Source organism: Dipodomys ordii, unplaced genomic scaffold (assembly GCF_000151885.1).
Source record: "Dipodomys ordii isolate 6190 unplaced genomic scaffold, Dord_2.0 Scaffold117, whole genome shotgun sequence".
Classification (NCBI taxonomy): domain Eukaryota; kingdom Metazoa; phylum Chordata; class Mammalia; order Rodentia; family Heteromyidae; genus Dipodomys; species Dipodomys ordii.
The window spans coordinates 1,750,447-1,762,982 of record NW_012267333.1 but is presented as its reverse complement, the minus strand read 5'-3'; the positions used below and the strand labels follow the sequence as shown (position 1 = coordinate 1,762,982).

At 56.1% G+C, this 12,536-nt stretch overlaps 1 protein-coding gene across 1 annotated transcript; it reads left to right on the top strand.

Annotated features, from left to right (window-relative positions):
• Positions 1-2,696: 2,696 nt before the first annotated feature.
• Positions 2,697-12,477, top strand: Tmem132a (transmembrane protein 132A). Its single transcript, XM_013028994.1, has 10 exons — positions 2,697-2,957; positions 3,149-3,367; positions 4,032-4,363; positions 5,516-5,665; positions 6,235-6,433; positions 6,509-6,652; positions 9,037-9,239; positions 10,006-10,282; positions 10,660-10,851; positions 11,309-12,477. The coding sequence occupies exons 1-10, from the start codon at positions 2,697-2,699 to the stop codon at positions 12,353-12,355; spliced, it is 3,024 nt and encodes a 1,007-aa protein (XP_012884448.1). The 3' UTR covers positions 12,356-12,477.
• The last annotated feature ends 59 nt before the right edge of the window (positions 12,478-12,536 follow it).

Genomic DNA, 12,536 nt, shown 5'->3' with positions numbered 1-12,536 from the left:
GGGCGCGGGAGATGTCCGCGAGCCGGGCGCCCCGGTGCTGGGACCGGACCGGAGCGAGGTCGCTTGGCGGCGCGCGCGCCGGGAGCCGGGGAGATCCTGCCTCCGGGGGAGCCTGGCTCTGGCTGCCGGCCTCGTGGGCTCCTTCCTGGCCCGGGGCTGGCCTGGGAGGTAAGGGGGGGGGTGGCTCTGGCACATCATCACGCGCCCCCCTCCCCACTCTGCCCGCCAGCGTCCCCTCCAGCCGGACCTCTCAACCGACCACCCTGTCCCGGGCGCATCAGCCTCTCCACTGCTTCTAAGCCCAGATCTGGGGAGCTGGACATCCTCACTCCTCAGCCCAGGGATGGAAAGCAGCCCCTTTGCCCTGGGTCCTGCGGGCTGTGCAGCCCCCTCCCCTGCCCCAGATCACTTTCCCACACTGGAGTCTTCAGGGATAACCTCATTATCGCATCTCTAGCTCTTGGGGGGGGGCGGGTACCTGGCACTGGGTAAGGGGGTGGGTGGTGGGGTGACAGATGGACTGGGGCGAAGGATGCCACAGAGGAGTGGGAGGTGGCAAGGCACTCTCTCCCCTCCTTCCCCCACCGAGGGAGCTGAGCCCGGTGCTGCGAGTCCGTGGGAGTTTGGCTACTGAGCATCTTGTAATTATGGAAGCCATGGAGTAGGTGGTGGACTGGAATCCAGGAGCTACCCCAGGGGGCAATAGTCATCACCTGTTAGCCTTGGGGACAGCTCACACACATGCTCCTTAGTGGGAAAGGGCCAGAAAAGAGGCTGAAACCAAGTCCCTCTTGCCCCGGGGCTGAGAGGGAGCTGGCTCTGGCTGCTTCCAGCCACCTGCTCCCACTCTGAGGATCGAGGGGGGGGGAGCCCTAATGGCCCCTTCCACAGGGACAGGAAAGCCTGGTCACATCCATTATGCAACAGCATCAATCCCATTTCCACAGTTTCCACAGCCCTCCCCGGTCCACAGGTCACCCAATGATCCCTGCCAGTTCTACAGGTGGAGGGCATTAGTAGGTATTCCTGGCCATCCCAGAATATCCATGATCAACCCATCTTTCATTGGGTATAGCGTGGATGTTAAATCCCTGGAAGCTTCTCCAGGGGGAGCTTCCTAGTTCGGGGGTGGTGGTGGTGATGATGGTGGTGGTAAGGGCAGATTCAGTATTAGCTAAGCTAGTTAGGTAAGCTCTTAAGTTGGCAGACAGAGAGATAACTAATTCAGAAGCCAGGAAAGCAGTATGGTGTGTCCCTGTGGTCCTAGCTACTAGAGGGACAAACCTAGGAGTCTGAGACCATCCCGTGCAACACTGAGAGACCCTGGCTCCAGAAGAAAGAGAGAGAGGGAGACCAGCAGGGCTTCCTCAGAGGGGATTGGCCGAAGGGTGAATGATCAAGGAGGACTTCCTTGAGGAAGCCAGATTTACTCTTGACCCTCAAGGAGGAAGGAGGTACCACCAGGTAGAAGAGGAGAAATTCAGTCCAGGAGTGAAGTCCCCAGGGCATGCCGTTGCATCCTGAGGCGGAGAAATAGATGGAGAAGCGGGGTGGTCTAATGGTCAGTGTCTCAGCTGGACTCCCAGCTCCATCATTTCCGTATGGGACTGCAGGAAGGCCCCTGAACCTCATTTTCTAAATCCACAAAACGGGGTTCATCGTAATAGAACCCGAGTCTCAGAGTTATGAAAACTGAAGTGATGTAAGTAAAATGTCTAAAGCAGTGCCTGTCTACGGTTATTGTTAACCATTATAATGGCTTGTGCTAACAAACCAAGATGGTCTTAGTGATCCTTTGTCCATTTGGTGATTGAATAATTTATCTCCCTGAGCCCGTGGGTTCCCATCACCAGGGCACTTCACAGACCTCTCTGAACCCCTCCCCCCAAGTCCAACTCTTGCACTCTGGTACCCAATTGGTAAAGGAAAGAAGGTAGCTAGGAGGGATAATTTGGGTTGCTATGGTAATGGTGGGGTGGGGGTAGGGAGTGAAGCATTGTTTAGCCAAGGCCTGCCAAGGACCCAGGGTCAGATAAAGGGTTGCTACTTCTACAAAGCTTATCTCCAACCTTTTTTTTTTGTTTTTTGTTTCTGTCAGTCATGGGGCTTGAACTCTGGGCCTGGGCACTGTCCCTGAGCTCTTCAGCGTATGGCAAGCGCTCTACCACTTGAGCCACCACACCACTTCCCTGTTTTGTTTTTTAACTGCATAGGCATTATATGGGGAAAGTCATGACCCCCACCCCCATCCCCATACCCTAATACCAGAGTCAAGGAGAGACAATGAGAGATTCAAATCCTGGCTTTGTTATATCCTACCCGTATGAGGTTCTTTATGCATTACCTCATCTATGAAATGGAGAGGTCTCCCTACCTTCTTGTGGGGGGGCGGGGGGCAGATGGGATATTTACAGTGCAGTTCTTCCTTCACTACCTGCCACCACCATCTCTACTCTGTGTGTGTGTGTGTGTGTGTGTGTGTGTGTGTGTGTGCGCGCGCGCGTGCGTGCCAGTGATGGGGCTTGAACTCGGGCTTTGCTCTCTCACTTGACCTTTCACTCAAGTCTGGCGCTTGAGCAACACCTCTACTGATTTTTGGCTGGTTAATTGGAGCTAAGAGTCTCACAGACTTTCCTGCCTAGGCTGGCTTTGAACTTTGATGCTCAAATCTCAGCCTTCTGAGTAGCTAGGGTTACATGAGCCACCACTACCTGGCCATCTCTACCCTTCATTCCTCTCCAGTGAACTGTGATCAGGCCCACCAGGACCCCATCTACCTGCCAGTGGCCCTGGAGCTCCTGGATACCCCCGAACATTTTCGCGTGCAGCGGGTAGGCCACTACCCACCTGCCAACTCTTCTCTGAGCTCACGATCTGAGACCTTTCTGCTCCTGCAGCCCTGGCCCAGGGCCCAGCCACTTCTCCGGGCCTCCTACCCACCATTTGCCACCCAGCAGGTAAGGAGGGGCAAACAGGACTCAACCTGAGATCCACTGTGTGTGTGGCTCAAGGGCTTTCCCCAACCTCTCTTGTGCTCTTTATTTTCCAGACAGGGAAAAACGGAGGCCCATAAAGGTTGAGAATAGAAGTTTCTCATCCCAGATGTCCTCCTGCCCTTCTATGCCAATCTTCCTCATTCTTCCTCCAGGTGGTCCCTCCCCGTGTCACTGAGCCCCACCAACGGCCAGTGCCCTGGGACGTGCGGGCTGTTTCAGTGGAAGCGGCTGTGACTCCAGCAGAGCCCCATGCCCGAGTCCTCTTCCACCTCAAAGGACAGGATTGGCCTCCGGGGCCTGGCAGCCTGCCCTGTGCCCGGCTATATGCCACCCACCCTGCAGGCACTGCCCACCGAGCCTGCCGCTTCCAGGTGAGTGGGCTGGCCCCGCTGCCGTGCCAGCCAGTGGTTGCCCCAAGGTAGAGAGGAAAGGCAAGTCTGGGTTGTGAACCACCAGAATCCCTTTCTGCTCCATTCACTGTCAGTTAGTCCTGAGAAAGGATTAGTGAGGACCCTTTAAGAAGTCTGGGACATCGTGTGTGACTTTGAGCAAATAGTCTCTCTGAGACTGTTTCCTTATCTGTAAAAGGGTGGTAATGACAATCCCCAACTTATAGGGGGCTGGCAAAGGAATAACCAAGGTGAATACAAGAACTGCTTATAGCAAAGCAATCATGGGTCTTGCTAGAATTATGTCAATCATTTCGATTCCTGTTCTTTGGGAGTCTGGCACAGGAATGTAACGGAGAGTGCTATTTCTCAGGTTTTAGGGAAGAAATCTGAGCTCTAGGTGGGGTGGTCCTGGGCCCTGCTCAGGGCAAGGTGCCGGGGCCGGCTAGCTCAAATGAGACTAGACTGAGATGTGTTCTGAGATTGAGACCTGGTATGAGGCCCCTATGTGTCACTGGTCCCTCACGTCACTTGGACTATGTCCCTGGCCTGCCTTTCATGCACCTCTCTAGCTTGGGGTCCCTGGTATAGATAGGGGTTCTCCCCTCACTCTGCCCTGAGCCAACCACAAACCTCATCTTCACAGCCATCCCTGGGCGCCTGCGTGGTGGAGCTGGAGTTCCCCTCGCCCTGGTTCTCCCAGGGCTCCACCACGCGGGCCGAGCTGGCCTACACGCTGGAGCCTGCCGCCGAGGGTCCTGGGGGCTGTGGCCCTGGCGGGGAGGAAGACCCTGGGGAGCAGGCCCTCCCGGTGGGCAGTGTGGAGCTGCACTCAGCAAACCCCCCGCAGTACCAAGAGGTACCCCTGGATGACGCAGTGACTCTGCGGGCGCCTGACGTGCCAGTGCGGCCCGGCCAGCTTTTTAGTGCCACCCTCTTGCTCCGACACAACTTCACCGCCAGCCTCCTGACCCTGAGGTGAGCACTGGGTCCCTGGGGGTAATAGGCAAGCAGGGCCTTCTGCAAGAAGATGAGTGGGGACTTAACTCATCATCCCCTGGCTGGGTACAAGGTTGCAGGATGGGTGACGGGCACAGCCCGGCAGTAGGATGTCACCTCCTTCTCAGGCACTTCCCTGAGCGCCTCTGTTTCAAGAAGAGGAAATAGAGCCAGGCACTGGTAGCTCACGCCTGCAATCCTAGCAACTCAGGAGGCTGAGGTCTGAGGATCACAGTTCAAAGCGAACCCCGGGCGGGAAAGTCCTCAAGACTCTTATCTCCAATTAACCACCAGAAAATGGATGGCTCAAGTGGTAGAGAGCTAGCCTTGACCACAAAAGCTCAGAGACAGCATCCAAGCCCAGCATTCAAGCCCCACAACTGACGGAAAGAAAAAAAAAAAGAGAAAATAGGATGGCTCAGAACCTGGAATCCATGTGCCTAGAGCTGTGTTGTTGGTCCCTTGATATAGAGACTGGGGTATCTCTCCAGTCCCATTCAATCTGCCTACCCTGCTGCCTTCATGTATGAAGAGTCTCCCAGTGAAGAGGTGAAGGGAGCTAGATAGACAGAAACTAAGTGATCAAAAGGCCTGGGGGGAGGGAAGGGTTTGTGGATGCACTGGTGAAAGTTTGCCATGCCATGGGGTAGTTGAGCCAGTGGGGCAGTCTAAAGGAAATTCATCCAGTACTGCCTAAGTTTCCTAAAGGAAATGGTATTTGAGTCCTTGGGAACTTAAAGGGTCAGCAGAGAAGCAGGGCAGACCGAGCAAACCCAAGTCACAGCCTGAGCAGAGGCTTGGGGTCATGAGTGTACCTTGTTTCTGTGGGAAGAATTTCTGCATGGAAAAAAAAAATATCTCAGCCCCAAATGAGGTTGGGTTAGGGCCTGGAGAGACTCCAGGGCCAGCCCAAGGCTCCAGCTTGAAGGTAGTAAGGAATCATGGTGGTCTTTAGTGGTGGGAAAAAAGTGTGGTCTGACCTTCACTGAGACAAGGTCATTCTGGGAGGGGATAGGAGGAGACTAGGACCAGATTACAGGAAGCCAGACAGGAGGCTGATGGCGCCCCTTTGGATTCCAGTCCTCAGTTCAGCCCTTCCTCTGACAACTTGAACCTATAACCCCTGCCCAGGATCAAGGTGAAGAAGGGACTGCATGTAACAGCAGCCCGCCCCGCCCAGCCCACCCTCTGGACCGCCAAGCTGGACCGCTTCAAGGGTTCGAAACACCATACTACCCTGATCACCTGCCACCGTGCAGGGCGCACAGAACTGGATTCTAGGTGAGTTGAGAAAAGAGGTCGGGCTCTAGAGGCCAGTGAGCAGATTTGGAGGCCCAAGAAAGCAACAGGAAGATCAGAGAGCCAAGCAAGCACTGGAGGAGGTGGTGAAGTGGTTCTGTAGATACCCCCCACCCCAAAGAAGTAGAGCTGGAACTCAGGGCCTGGACATTGTCCCTCAGCTCTTTTGCTCAAGGCTACCTCTCTACCACTTTGAGCCACAGCGCCACTTCCGGTTTTCTGGTGCTTAATTGGAGATAAGAGTCTCATGGACTTTCCTACCCAGGCTGGCTTTGCGCCATGATCCTCCGATCTCAGCCTCCTGAGTAGCTAGGATTCTAGGCGTGAGCCACCAGTGCCTGACTGGCTCTGAGATCTTGAGAGACCAAGACTGGGTAAGAGTCAGGATGTTTGGCTTTAGGGCTCAGCTGTACCACTTCCGTTGTGCGCTCTCATAACTTGACGCCTCGGCTTCCTCATCGGTAAAATGGGGAGAATTGAGATTCCTGTGTCTCAAGCCCAGGAAGTCCCTGGCTGCTAGCAAACACGCAGCTCCTCTCTCTTCTGGCCAGCAGTCCCCTTGAACTGTCTGAGTTCCTATGGGTGGATTTCATGGTGGAGAATGGCACTGGCGGAGGTGTGGCTGTCACCCGACCTGTAACTTGGCAGCTAGAATACCCAGGCCAGGCGCCGGAAGCCGAGAAGGACAAAATGGTATGGGAAATCCTCGTGTCCGAGCGTGACATAAGAGCCCTTGTGCCCCTGGCTAAGGTAAGGAGTCTCTGTCTGTGCCTGGCTTGGTTGGGAGCCCCAGGGCCTGGGGTTGAGCAATTCCTCCATCCTCAGGCCGAGGAGCTGGTGAACATCGCACCCCTGACCGGGGTGCCTCGACGTGTCCCTGTGCGCCTCGTCACTGTAGATGCTGGGGGGGCCTTGGAGGAAGTGACGGAACATGTCGGTTGTGAGTCAGCCAACACGCAGGTCCTGCAGGTGAGTGGCAGGCACTCATGTGCAGGGAACATGCATTTGTATGGGTGCAGTCATGCATTCACGGCTCTCTTCCTTCGACCGTGGGTCCCCAAGAGAGTAGCTTCTCAACCCCAAAACCTCACAGGCAGCACTAGGGCTTCAAGTTTTGTTCCAATTTCAAGCGGGAGCTATGCAACCAGCCTTGAGCATTTTATTAGCAAATGGGCTGAGCTGGGAGAGCTAAGAGCATGCACGTTGGGATCAGGAAGTTTTAGCACCAGGGCACCTGTGGCTCACACCTGTAATCCTAGCCACTCAGGAGGCTGAGATATGAGGATCAAGGTTCCAAGCCAGTTCTTGGAAGCAAAGTCTGTGAGACTCATCTCCAATTAATCACCAAAAAGGCCCAAATAGAGCTATGGCTCCACTAGTTGAGTGCCAGCCTTGACAGGAAAAGCATGAAGTCCTGAGTTCAAGTTCCAGTACCCACACAATTAAATTTTTTTTAATAAATTGTAATTATTAAAAAAATAAATTGTTGGGCTGGGAGGGTGGCTCAGTGGTAGAGCACTTGCCTTGATGCCTGAGGCCCTGGGTTTGATTCCTCAGCACCACATAATGCAAAAAGAAAAAAGCCGGAAGTGGCACTGTGGCTCAAGTGGTAGAGCGCTAGTCTTGAGCTGAAGAGCTGAGAGACAGCGCCCAGGCCCAGAGTTCAGGCCCCACTACAGGACCCCCCCCCAAAAAAATTGTTCTTACTAAGGTGCTATACAGAGAGATTCACATTTCACAAGTCAGGTAATGAGTATATTTCTTTTGGGGCAATGTCATCCCTTCCTTCACTCCCAGCTACACAAAAAATATTTTTTAAAAAAGTTTTAAAAGGGGGGCTGGGAAGGTGGCTCAGTGGTAGAGCGCTTGCCTTGCATGCCTGAGGACCTGGGTTTGATTCCTCAGCACCACATAATGCAAAAAGAAAAAAGCCGGAAGTGGCGCTGTGGCTCAAGTAGTAGAGCGCTAGCCTTGAGCTGAAGAGCTGAGGGACAGCGCCCAGGCCCAGAGTTCAGGCCCCATGACCGGACCCCCCACCCCAAAAAAAAGTTTTAAAAGGATGTTTTAGCAAAAACCCATGTTTGTTATCAGCTAGCTGTATGACTTGAGGCAAGTCTCTTAACTTCCCTGAGCCTCACTCGGTTTCCTAATTACATGAGACGCCATCTTAGTGTTCTTGTAGGAATTGAAAGCAGCTAATACAGCATCCACCTACTGCTGTTGTGATAGTATGAGTATGATAGATAATTATAATAATAATTTCTGTTTGAACTTTGTGATGAGCGCTGAGCTTTTGAGTTTTGGAGAGAGAAGCTTGGAACCTGCAGTTTCACAAGGGCCACCCGCCTGGAGAAGGTGTCTTTTTCCTACCTGTGGCTGAAGTGCTCGTTGGTGTGGATCTTGCGTGGGGCCACTTGAGTGGGTGTTCCTGCCTTGTCCTTCCATCCCCCTTCTCCACAGAGCTGTACCTGGTTGTCACATGACTCCAGAACTAGTGTCCAAGGCAGACATCCCGCTCTGCCAGGAGGAGGGCTGTGTTATATATGCGTGGCCACTCTCCCCAGCAGAGACCCGGGAGAATCTGTAGCATGTCCCAGTGGCTGGGTGTAGATAGGGGGTGGAGTTTGGTTGTGTTGCAACACCTTGAACTAGTGACAGTGGCCAGACCCACCAGTCCACCCCGACATGCATCAGTGAAATCCAGAACTGAATTTCAGCCTTTCCTGTTGTTATTGTCCCCCACCCCCTGGGGGAGGGAGTGTGTTTTTTGTTGCCAAGACTGAGACTTGAACTCAAGGCCTCACACTCTTGCTTGCTTTTTTTTTTTTTTTTACTCATGGGTGACATTCTACCACTTAAGCCACACCCAGTCTTCCAGCCTTATTTGTGTGGGGTGGGGTGGGGTGGGGTTGTGGGGCTTGAATTCTGGGCCTGGGCGCTGTCCCTGAGCTGAAGAGTGCTCTACCACTTGCCCCACAGCACCACTTCTGGTTTTCTGGTGGTTAATTGGAGGTAATAGTCTCACAGACTTTCCTGCCTGGACTGGCTTTGAACTACGATCCTAAGATCTCAGCCTCCTGAGTAGCTAGGATTATAGGCGTGAGCCATGGGTGCCCGGCTTCAACATTTTTTTTTTTTTTGCCAGTTAATTGGAGATCAGAATCTCAAGGGTTTGTTTTCCCCAGGCTGACTTCAAACCTTGATTCTCAGAGCTCAGCCTCCTGAGTTAGCGAAGATTACAGGCATGAGTCAGGAGCTTCAGTCCTGCTGATAGCCAGGGTCAAGGATGCTCGCTGTGACACATATCTGTCTTCTGTGTCTTAGCACACCTCCTTCCTCCTGCCCTCCCATAGGTATCTGAGGCCTGCGATGCCGTGTTTGTGGCTGGTAAGGAGAGCCGGGGTGCCAAGGGGGTGCGAGTGGACTTCTGGTGGCGCCGGCTCCGGGCCTCACTGCGCATGACGGTGTGGGCCCCGCTGCTGCCCCTGCGTATCGAGCTGACGGACACCACCCTGGAGCAGATCCGTGGCTGGAGGGTCCCAGGCCCAGCTGAAGGGTGAGTGCAGGTCTATGGGAGCTGGCAGGCCTAGGCAAAGCCCCTCTGGGACTGAGGGCACTGGGGGTATAGCCATGGACCCAAGCTAGGGGCTGAGACACTGCTCAAGGTCAACAGTTAGTGATCCCCCCCCCACCTCATTCCTACCTGTCTCCCCATGCCCTGGCTCCTTTGCATACCTGTTAGACTAACATTATTTTTGCTTGTTTTCCACCCCATATTCTCAGCCCCTGAGAATGTAAGCTGTTGAAGGCAGGCAGGGCTTGGCAATACACTGGAGGTGGAAGCTCACTGGAATCGAGGGGGTGAGAGGCCTGAGCCTCTGGAAGGAACCTCCCCTCCCTCCCCCAAAGACTTCAGAGGCCAGTGACAAGGCCTCGATAAACACTGTCCCAATCAGGGTTGGCTGCTGACTGACAGGAGACTCTGTACGTGTGCATACGCGCATACATGTGTGTACACTAGGGTTTGAACTTGATTTGAGTGCACACCTCCACTTCCATCTTTTTCCTGGAGTGAAGAGTCAATTTGTCTGCTGGGGCTGGCTTCCAACCTTGATCCTCAGATCCTAGCCTCCAGAGTAGCTAGGATTACAGACTGGAGCCACTTCTGCCCTGCTAGGAACCTCAGGATGGGCAGGGCCAAGCTCTGGATAGAAGCTGGAGCGAGGGGGTGTGGCCTCCAGTAGACAGGGCCTGAACTCTGGTCCTTGTCTGGTCCTTGTTGTACCACGCACTTCCTGACCTTCTCTCTCCCTCCCTCGCAGGGCCTCTGAGCCCGAGGCCGGGGGAGCTGAGGAGGTGGAGCAGCGCGCCCGCAGCTGCCGCCTGCAGTACCAGCGCGCAGGCGTGCGCTTCCTGGTGCCCTTTGTGGCCCACCCATTGGATGGTGGCCGCCGCCTCACCCACCTGCTCGGCCCTGATTGGCTGTTGGATGTGACCCATCTCGTGGCGCCCCAGGCCCGCGTGCAAGACCCTCGGGTAGCCTTCCTGGAGGGAGGCCACACGGTGGTGGGCCGCGAACCTGGTGTCACCTCCATAGAGGTGAGCCCACCGAGGACGCTACAGAGCAGCCTCCATTCCCCCCGCCCCAGAGCGCAGGTGTCCCCAGAATGGTCTGGGTGTGGCCTGGGTCCAGAGGCAAGGTCCAGGATTGGGGATTGAGTGCGGATGAAGGAGGGGGGACTGTGTAATGGGGGAGTCCTCTAGGTATGAGGGACTGGGATGTTGGGGTGTGGGAGCCAGGTCTTCCTGGTGGAAGGAGAGTCCCCCCTGAGTGTGGAGTCGAGATGTGTATATAGATAAAAGTTGGGGTGTGGAGGTAGAGGAAGGCAGCTAGCCAGGATCCCTTAAGAGGAGGCATCTGTCCGGGAAGGACCCCCACCCACCCCCCCTCTGTCTCCTCCCCTCCCCATCTTCAGGTGCGTTCTCCACTCTCCGGTTCCATTCTGGGGGAGCAGGCACTGGCTGTGACGGATGACAAGGTCTCGGTGCTGGAGCTGCGGGCACAGCCCGTGACGGGCATCTCACTGGCCCTGAGCCGGGGCACTGCCCACCCTGGGGAGGTGACAGCCACGTGCTGGGCACAGCCAGCCCCTCCCGCCCCGAAGCAGGTGACCGTGGGGGATGGGGGATGAGGAGTCCTACACCTTGCAATGGGGACTGATGGTAGAGAACTGGAAGAGGGCCCTGGTACCTGGATCCATCTTACCTCAGGGTTTTCAGATGACTGACTCCCCTGTGAGGTAGTGAGCTCTCTGTGGCTAGAGGTGACCAAGCAGCGGCTGGCTAGAGTGTGGGAGTGGGGGGGGCCGTGTTGACTAGATAGCTCTATCTGAGGACACTCTGGAGGAGTCAGACCCACACCCTAACACCCCCTCCCCTACCCCGAGGCCGAGTGGCAGACAGGTGATTGACACACGTCCCCTCTTCTCCCTGTGTTTGTCTGCCTGTGTCTCTCTGTTTTCTCTCTGATCTCTCCTGCGTGTGGCCTGTCTCTGTGGGAGTGAACTCTGTGTGCATGCTTGCGTGCCCGCGCGTGTCTCTTGCCTGTGTCTGTGTGCCCTGCAGGAGGTGGCCCTTTCCTTATGGCTGTCCTTCTCTGATCACACCTTGGCTCCAGCCGAGCTCTACGATCGCAGTGATCTGGGCCTGACCGTCTCAGCTGAGGAACCCACTGCTGTCCTGCCGGCCAAGGAGCAGGGTGCCCAGCTTGGGGTGCTGGTGAGTGGGGCCAGTGCCGAGGGACTGCCCTTACAAGTCTCTCTGTACCCACCTGAGCCCTGCCGCCGAGGCCGCCACCGTGTGCCCCTGGCTTCTGGCACTGCCTGGTTGGGGCTCCCCCCTGCCCCCACCCCGGTCCCTGCCCTCCCATCCGATCCTGCCTTGAGTTCACTCGCGACGGAGGCCAGCGTTGGGGGCAGGCGGCTGGTGGGGGGCAGCGTGGGGGGCAACGTGGGGGTGAGGGGCAAATTTGAACAAGCAGAGGAAAAAATCAGAAAGGAGGAGACAGAGGTCAGAGAGGAAGAAGAGGAGGAGGAAGAGGAAGAGATGGTGCCAGCCCCTCAACGTGTCACCGACCTCGAGCTGGGCATGTATGCCCTGCTGGGCATTTTCTGTCTGGCCATCCTGATCTTCCTGGTCAACGGCGTGGTCTTCGTGCTACGCTATCAGCGTAAAGAGCCTCCGGACAGCTCGGCGAACCCCGCCTCCCCCCAGCCCCACAACTGGGTGTGGCTGGGTACCGACCAGGAGGAACTGAGTCGCCAGCTGGACCGGCGGCCCCCTGGGCTGCCCAAGGGGGAGGGGGGCTGCCCCTGTGAAAATGGAGCAGGAGGGGAGACCCCAACTTCCGTCTCCAACCCTCCTGGGGACGCTCCTGGTTCCTCCAGCACCCTGGCCCGGAAGGAAGCCGGGGGGCGTCGGAAGCGGGTGGAGTTTGTGACGTTTGCACCAGCGCCCCCAGCCCAGCAGCCCGAGGAGCCCGTGGGGGCCCCAGCCGTGCAGTCCATCCTGGTGGCGGGCGAGGAGGACATCCGCTGGGTGTGCGAGGACATGGGGTTGAAGGACCCTGAGGACCTTCGTAACTACATGGAGAGGATCCGGGGCAGCTCCTGACCCGTCGGATCCAGCATGACTGCTCACCAGCCACGGGCAGCAGGGGTGGGTGAGGAGGGTCCCGCTGAGCCTCCCCTACCTGGCCCTCCATGCTCTACTTTTGGTGCTCGTTGATCCACATCCCCTGCCTGGTCCCCTCAAGAAACTCCCTTCCCATCCCACCTCCGCCTCACCCTTGTCA